Source organism: Bidens hawaiensis, unplaced genomic scaffold, assembly GCF_021521415.1.
Source record: "Bidens hawaiensis isolate Kalapana, Puna unplaced genomic scaffold, B.hawaiensis_p1.1 tig00055298_1, whole genome shotgun sequence".
Classification (NCBI taxonomy): Eukaryota; Viridiplantae; Streptophyta; class Magnoliopsida; order Asterales; family Asteraceae; genus Bidens; species Bidens hawaiensis.
In genome coordinates this window covers 2,942-11,682 of record NW_027499997.1, presented here as the reverse complement: position 1 = coordinate 11,682, position 8,741 = coordinate 2,942, and the positions used below count along the sequence as shown (strand labels likewise).

Below are 8,741 nucleotides of genomic sequence, written 5' to 3'. Positions count from 1 at the left end.
TACAGCATCGAGTAGCCACACCCTTCCTCTCAAATTATCATTAATATTTTAGATCTTTATTGGTTAAAAAATTATATAGTTTTTAATATTAATATTTTTTATTATAAGAACAATTATTTGAATGAATGAAGCAAAATTAGATATTTAGATATCATGTTGTTTGACCCGACCCAAACTGGATCGGCGACTTGAACCGAATCACCGAACTGAAAATTTTTAGGTCTGTTACTTCGGCACCGCTGTGACTAAACTCAAACTTCACCAATGCTCACTTTGTAACTTCCGGTCAACAGAATCTGGCGAACTCCTATGCAGCCAACTACCTCGACCACACACCACCCTTGTTCAAACAATTGCATGCCAATCCGAAAGGGTTGCCCCAGCTTAATTTCCCGTTGTCGACTATTGTTGCGGACTAATAAGCCAACCCTAATCGTTGATTTCAAATAATTCAGCGATACCAGCTCTTCTACTTAGCAACAATTTACCCCTGCTTCACTAAACCGTGATCGCAAACAGACTTGCACCCTCGATCAAACAAGAACGATCGGAATCATCAAATAAAAAAAAGAATCAAGGATTAATATGACGGCTGGATTTAGTTTTTTCAACCATGCAACAATATGTGATTGAGCTTTAACAAAGATTCCGATTCAACTACCAAAGTACCAATGCAGGCGACGCCCTGTTCTACCAAGAACGCTACGTTGCATGAAACTGAGTGGACCAGAAAAAAAATGGAAAGAAAAGAAAAAAACTATTCACGAACATGGTTGATGCAAACCATTGAGTTAATCAAAAATTGATCCACATAGAACACCAACTCTAATACCACTTATTAATCACTAACTACGAGCCCTAGAGTATAAGGGAAGATCGATGACCTTAAGCTCTGATGCCACATAATTGGTATCAAGTAGAGCAATAGAAACATAAACACACAATCAAGCATACATGAGGACGAAAAACAAAGATAACCATATTGACAAGAGAATTTTATATGATTCGAGTCATTCGACCACCTGCAAGAAGCTAAAAATAGGATATTTTATTTAAAAACAAGATACGAGGGTTTCGAGTGAATTTGACGTCAGCAATAGATGTGCAGTCAGGTGGCGGTGGTTGTTGAAGGCCCCATGCGCATTTTCATGAGATCCATCACTGGACTCATCTTTTCCTTTTCACTTTCTTATACCACTTCATAACATAACCATGCATAATGTACAGCCTTCATTTCTCTTGTTAATCTGAGTGAATTCTATGTGCCATAAATAATTTGTCTTCTTCCTCTTTATTATCATCTTGCTGTCATTCCATTTCCATATCTAACCACTATTATTCTGCATATGCATACATACAAATAGATACCGCCAAACTTATCTTCCTCATTGCCATCACCTCGTAATTAAGCTTTTCGTCCAAGGTTATGCATGCATGCATCACATCACACACACACACACACACATATATATATATATATACACTGGTGGTTCACCATCTGTGCCATGTGTATATTTCTGTATATTGTAGGTTAATAAAACTAACAAGCATTAAGCTTCAAGTGTATGTTTTTATAACTGCCTAATTATATTAGGGAAAACAAGAAGCTATATAGAGCTATACTTACACTCTAGCACGAATCTTTCTGATTAGCATCAATCTTCTTTTTTCTATTAGCGTTTGGAACAACCTCAAATACCCGAGCGTGTCTTCCAGAAATGGGATGAAAGCCATCCATACTGAATTTAACGCTACAGGGCCTGATTCATCCATGAACACAATCAAGGAGGATGCCCACCGCTATGGGAAAACACCCCATTTGGTTAGATTTAGAACCTGAGACCACAAGATATCGAGCCTCAACCTCCTGCTATTGGACTAGGAGGCTAACTGCTAACATCATCAGTCTAACAATTTAAATTATACTTGTAGAGTTACTGGTTTTAGCATTATATCTATTTGGAAGTCATGTATGTAGAGTCTAGAGAGAGAGAGAGAGAGAGTATGTGTGTGGTGAGATGAGATAGGAGGCACCCGGTTTTGTTGGGTTAAAACTTTGTAGATCAGAAAAGAAAGCGTGGGGAAATTAATGCATAGATGATGCTATTGGAACTTTAGACAAAGAGACAATAAAAGCAGAGTCCATTTAGAAAACAACATGAGAGAGCGAGCCTTCATCAATCTTTTAGTCACCTTGATTCAATAAAAAACATAATATTATGGACTTTTCATCCCCACTCTCTCTGAGTCTCTTTCAATCTTTTTGACCTAAACGCGTGCTGCATCAGTATGAGTTCGTCTGGTCCAACAATTAAGTTTTCTGGATGCTAATTGGTAACAGCACGTGTAAGTACTACCGCTTAATTATATATAACATCATCCACATTTGAAAATATTGTAACATCGGAACTGGTTTTAATTAACCCCAGTGATCATCAATGTAAAGGATACAAAATGGTGGTTGTTTTTTTGTCGTTAACTGTTCATTGATGTAACTAATCAACCGCATCAAATTAATACTCATTTGTGTTGAACTTCTAGAAAGCCTATGCAAAAAAATAATTGAATTTGAGGTTGTGTTGGAGATGAATAAGAGCATTCTCAGTGCGTTTCCTAAAATGATGTGAGGGGTTTGCAAATTATATTGTATGGTGATGAGTGGTCTGTGGTTACGAGCAGAGGAGAGAGAAAATATATATATGAAAGTTAAATTTGAAGTTGCACTGTATATATTGTATAATTTTTTAATATTTTCATAAATTAGTTATGAGTGAAAGAAAAACAAATATATTGATAAAGGTATAAAAAATATTATTTAATTAAACGAAAGAAAGAAAATACAGTGTTTTTTGAAGTAATTATATGATATATATGAATATAAGGTAAGGAACGTACTGGGAATGCTCTAAAGCGCTTGTGAATTAAGTGCCTTTAAAGGTTTGAAATTTGCATAAAAAATAGAGGAGAGATTTTGTTGGAGAAGACTCTGCAATTGAAGCATCATTGTCACCATTCACCAGCACAGCACAAGACACCATGATTACCACAAGGGACAAGAAACTTAGGTCCGAAGTTCCAACGAGAAAAAGAAATAAAAAACTGGCATCCCTTGGTTTCGTAAAGGTGAATTAAATTAATATTCCATTCATCATTTGGTTTCAATCTGTTTTCTTTTAGTCCCCTCTTAACTATTGCATGTTAAAACTTTTTACATAATACCAAGTCACGAACATGAATTGTGACAAAACAATACTTTTTAGTTTTTATGCTTTATAATTTTTCTTGTAGGTGCATTAACTGTTCAGAGTTATTTAAAAACAGTTGACCATTAAAATAAAAGGATAGATGGCATCAAATGTTGACTTGCTATTTTTTTTTCTAATAACTAAATTTTTACTCCTAAAAGAGATTAAAATCCTGACCTATCCAAACTCTAACCATCTTACCATCCACTAAAATACGAATAGTTATTGACTTGCTCTACTAAGTTTTGGAAAATTAGAAACATGTTCTTAAATTTATATAGCATATATAATGTTGTATGTAAAATGTAATGTTTAGAAACATGAGTCACTAATAGAAAAACTAAACTATTTGATGATCCAAATACATGAAAGAAAATAGAGAGTGAATCATATTTTGGGGATGTTTTGTTGATTTTTTTTTTCAAACTTTCTTATTTTTTAAAATCCATAACATTTTCATACGATATTATTCTTTTAAAAATTGCATTATGAAATGAAGCAATTTTTATGCTAAAATTGATTACCATTTTGGTATATAAAAATAATAATAATAATAATATATAAAAAAAGTGGCTTTTATTCTATATACGTTGTACAACATTTCGAACTAAATTTTTTGTATGATATTATTTTTGCTGAAATTTTTATACTTCATGTTTTGTGCTGAATTCTTTGTGTCGGTTTTCAGTTCTAAATTTATTATGCTAGATGCTTTTTTTTTTGAATTTTTTGTGCTGTATTAAAAAAGAAAAACGAAAGGGTGAGAATTTTTGTTTTAAGATTGAAACGCCATCAAATCCTAATTAAGAGAGGTGACACATGTTATCATCATAATCATTCTTACCCTATTTAGAGAAAACATACTTTGTAGGGGATTCTTCCGGTTGTATTTAAATGGTTAGTTACTTTAAGTTTATTTTTTTTTTAAATTTTTTTCACTTCTAGTAAATAGAAAACAAATTATGAAATTAATAAAAATTGGGATCATAAATATAACTATGTTGTAGGATCATGGGAAGGAATCTTTAAGAAGCATGTTGAGTTTTAAGAAATTAAGAGCACCATTCTAAATTACATATTTAATTAAATGGATTGAAACATGTGGTTGAGATTAAATCTGGTAAAAAAGTAAAAGAACAGAGAGAATAACTATGTACAGTGATTACATAAATTTAAACGTCCGTTACACATATGTAATAAGTCGACTTGGAGCGTAAAAAATTATGTAATTTTTTTACGTATATGTAACCTACATATATTACGCATGTATAAAAATTCAAAAAAAAATTGTTACGATTAGTTCTTTCGAGTTCTTAAAACTCAAAGGGGTTCTCAATTAAAATCTCCCCATAGGATCATTGATACACACACACACACACATATATATATATATATAATTCTCATTCGGGTGGGAATCTTTTGAGAACTATGTTGAGTTTTAAGAACTTAAGAACTACATTCTAGGTCAGACGTTTAATTAATGGATTGGAATATTTGGTTGAGATTAATTTTGACAAAAAAGTCAAAATAGGTAAGAGAATAAAGATGTAAGTGTTACATTAACTTTTACATCCGTTACTCATGTGTAAAAAGTCGACTCGATGCGTAAAAAATTCTGTAATTTATTTACATTTATGTAACCTACATATATTACGTATGTGTAAAAAAAATTCAAAAAAAAAATCATTAAACTAAATTATTTCGAGTTCTTAAAACTTAAAAATGTTCTAATTTAAAATCTCTTCCATTCTCATTCATAGTCATATATTGTATTACTATGTAAATGAGTGAAGTGAATAAAACTTCAAATATAAGGCTTTTTTATTTGTTTTCCTTGAGTGAACATTATATATGAGGACTTGCAATTTGTCTATATATAGAAGAATGAGTACCGTACTATGAGTGTAGCTCACCACCAAATGAGTTCATGGTTATCTCCAACAACACTTGGCAATCTTTAATTTGTATGGTTGATAATTATATTTTTCTTCTTTATTTCCTTTATAGCCTTTCCTTCTTCCGCTAGCTCATGCTTGCGTCTCAACCAAAAACAAAATCATTTTACTCTCTCTCTCTCTCTCTCTCACACACACACACACACAAACACACACATAAACACGCACAAATATACACGCTTTCTTTCTCTCTAAATGCTTATGATTATTCAAGGATCATAATTTACCACCAAAGCAAAGTTGGTGATGAATTTGATGCAGAATTAATTAAAGAAGTACCATACAGTATTTATTGTTTTTGTTTATTGTTTCACCATGGACACCATGGATCAATCATCATGTGTTCCTCCTGGATTTCGATTTCATCCAACTGATGAAGAACTTGTCGGCTACTATCTAAGGAAGAAAGTTGCATCTCAGAAGATTGATCTTGATGTCATTAGAGACGTCGACCTTTACCGGATCGAACCATGGGATCTGATAGGTATCACCTTCCACCTACTAGGGTTGTTGTACTTTTATGTGTTGCTAAACGATCTAAAAGTGTTAGATCGACTTATGTGCTTAAAGTTTCTTTCTAGCTAGGGTTTGGCTACTTTCTTCTCATTTCTAAATAACTTTTTCTATAATATATATCATGCAGTCGTTAAAGTAAGAAGTATTTTCAATGTACTTGTTAATGAAACATTAAATGGTGAATAATTAATATTCCATTGGTTACCTATACAGAGAGATGTCGTATTGGATATGAAGAGCAAAGTGAATGGTATTTCTTCAGTCACAAGGATAAAAAGTATCCTACTGGGACAAGAACAAATAGAGCAACAATGGCGGGGTTTTGGAAGGCTACTGGAAGAGACAAGGCAGTGTATGAAAAGCTAAGGCTCATAGGAATGAGGAAAACTCTTGTGTTCTATAAAGGAAGGGCACCAAATGGACAGAAAACTGATTGGATCATGCACGAATACAGGCTCGAATCCGAAGAAAATGGTCCTCCTCAGGCAAGAAATCTCATTCCATCTTAAAAACGATTCATTTTCATTCAAAAAAAATATGGTTTCTGATTTATGTATGCACAGATTTTCTGCGTTTTTGTTTCATTGATTTCTCTCTTTCTTTTATTTCGTTAGAAATTATGTAAAAACGAAAAAACCATGACTAAGAAGCTAGACCAGGCAAAGAAATTTATTCTCTTTGTAATATGAATTTATATTTTGGTCTTCAAAAAAGTTTTCTTCTAAACCTTGATCAAATTATCCAAGTACCTCTTCGTTCAGTCCTGCACCTCATCTTATACGGAATTCTATGCTTAGTCTTCTTTGGTTTTTCTGTGTTTTTGATGAACAATATGTTGTGTGTGTACGGAATCAAACATCTTTTTCATGCATGCTCTTGGCCACTATATGTTTTGCAATCTTTGTGTTTGTGCATGCCTTTTCTCTTTTTTTAGTTGTAAAATTAATGCGTGTGTATTTGTCTGTTGACGCAAAATTTTGACTTTCACAACCATCACTAACTATTTAATTCAAAAAAATCATCACGAAGATGATTTCAAATAAAAAAAGTACCCTTCTTTGGTTTTATTATAAATATTTTTTTTTATGGCTCTTAATCTACTCATATAAATCATATATATCAGATGTTGAATTATCAACCTTTAAGATCTTTAAGATAGAGGGAAACAAATTACTAACATGATCAAAACTTGAACGCAGAATTTGAAGACATTTTTATTAGTTTATTTAACCTAACATAACTACAGTACAAAAACATTTAAGTTGAGTTGTTGATATGCTTTTGACCAGATTATTCACCTAAAAGGTGTCTGTGGTATAAAGGACATGTTTTTTACACTTTCATGGAGAAACGTGGAAAGATGAATTTTACATGTATGCACAAAAATTGATTAAATCTTCGTGACAATTCTTTTATTATTTACAAACGCGTACAAAAAGCATAAATACTACCGTTTATGCACACACATAGCTGTTGGATTTCTTCATTCATTTGAAATAAAGTAAGTTATTATTTTTACACTCAGTGAAGCAACGAGTATGGTACATCCTTATAGTTATTGTATGTTACGTGAGAATTAATGGTGATCCATCTCTTGCAGGAAGAAGGATGGGTTGTGTGTCGAGCATTCCAGAAGCGGTCGACAGGACAAACAAAACGCAGTGAAGGATGGGAGTCAAACTTCTACTACGATGAATCAAGCCATGTTAGCCCGACCACGGATCCACTTGATTACATCACAAAGCCGCCTTCAAGCTTTATATTATCACAAAGCTTCATGTGCAAGCAAGAACTTGAATCTTCGGAGAATTTAAACTTTGTCCATTGTGATCAGTTTGTACAACTTCCACAGCTCGAGAGCCCATCTCTCTCATCAATAAAGAGGCCTAGCTCATTGGTGCCCTCATTAGAAAATAATGATCAGGAAGAGGATATTCTACCAGGAGGGAAAAACATTAACCACGGTAATAGTAACAATGGTAAAGATATCACTAATATTGTGACTGATTGGAGAGCTCTTGATAAGTTTGTAGCTTCCCAGTTAAGCCAAGAAGATCAATATGGGATTATGGAGGGATTGTTTTCAAGCTTTGATGGGAAAGTAAATTCTGATTTGTCTTATATGTTTATTGAAGGTAGTAGGGAAGAAGAAGATTAAAGGATTCTTATGTTCAGCAAATCAAGAGCATTATGTATTTGATAAGTGATGGATATGGAGTATAAGGAGATAGGGGTTTGATATGTATAAGAGGTTGCATAATTTGAGACATATAGACATGCATCTCTCGTTTATATATGGTCGTGAAGGATTCATAGCTACATCAATAAATGTCTCATTCCCTATATTCTGAATGACTCGCACAAAATATAGACAAAAATCCTGATTCGGATTTTTGTGTTAAAATTTGTTCTTCAAAGTTCACTACAAATTAGGTGTTGATTTCTATGTTCAACTCTAGATTTTCAAAAGCCATAACGTCATGAAACATATTCTTGGTTCTTGCAATATATGCTTCGTACAACATTAACTTTGAACACTTTCAAAATATCCATCCGTACAGCATTGCGGCTTTTACTAGAAGCATTTTTTTAAACCTTGCGTTATAACAATAAGAAATGACCATTGACCTGAATGCCGATGATAGCTTGCCTCAATTATGAATAATCGAGCAAGTACTTGACTATAATAAGTGCTTGCTACTTTTAATTTATTTCCTTCTTATTTTTTCTCTAACAAAAAGTTGTATCTTATACATTGTACATGCATGAAATAACCAGAAGAGGGTGCTTTATGTTGGGATTCAGTGGTGATCAGTTAAAATTTTGTTTATTAAAGCGGTTCAATAAACGTGATTATTAATAATTAATCTTATTAATTATAGTTATACGCAGCGAAATATACAATTAATTAGCATCGAAAACTAAACCCGACAGGATCCAATACGAGTACGAGTCAAACAATAAATATATAATTAAACCAACGATATATTTAAGTTTGCCTCAGTTAATAAATAACCGGTTGAGA

General features: G+C 32.8%; 1 protein-coding gene across 1 annotated transcript; it reads left to right on the top strand.

The window, feature by feature from the left end:
• Positions 1 to 5,428: 5,428 nt before the first annotated feature.
• On the top strand, positions 5,429 to 7,874 carry LOC143601060 (NAC domain-containing protein 76-like). Its single transcript, XM_077078567.1, has 3 exons — positions 5,429 to 5,684; positions 5,930 to 6,201; positions 7,317 to 7,874. The coding sequence occupies exons 1-3, from the start codon at positions 5,516 to 5,518 to the stop codon at positions 7,872 to 7,874; spliced, it is 999 nt and encodes a 332-aa protein (XP_076934682.1). The 5' UTR covers positions 5,429 to 5,515.
• The last annotated feature ends 867 nt before the right edge of the window (positions 7,875 to 8,741 follow it).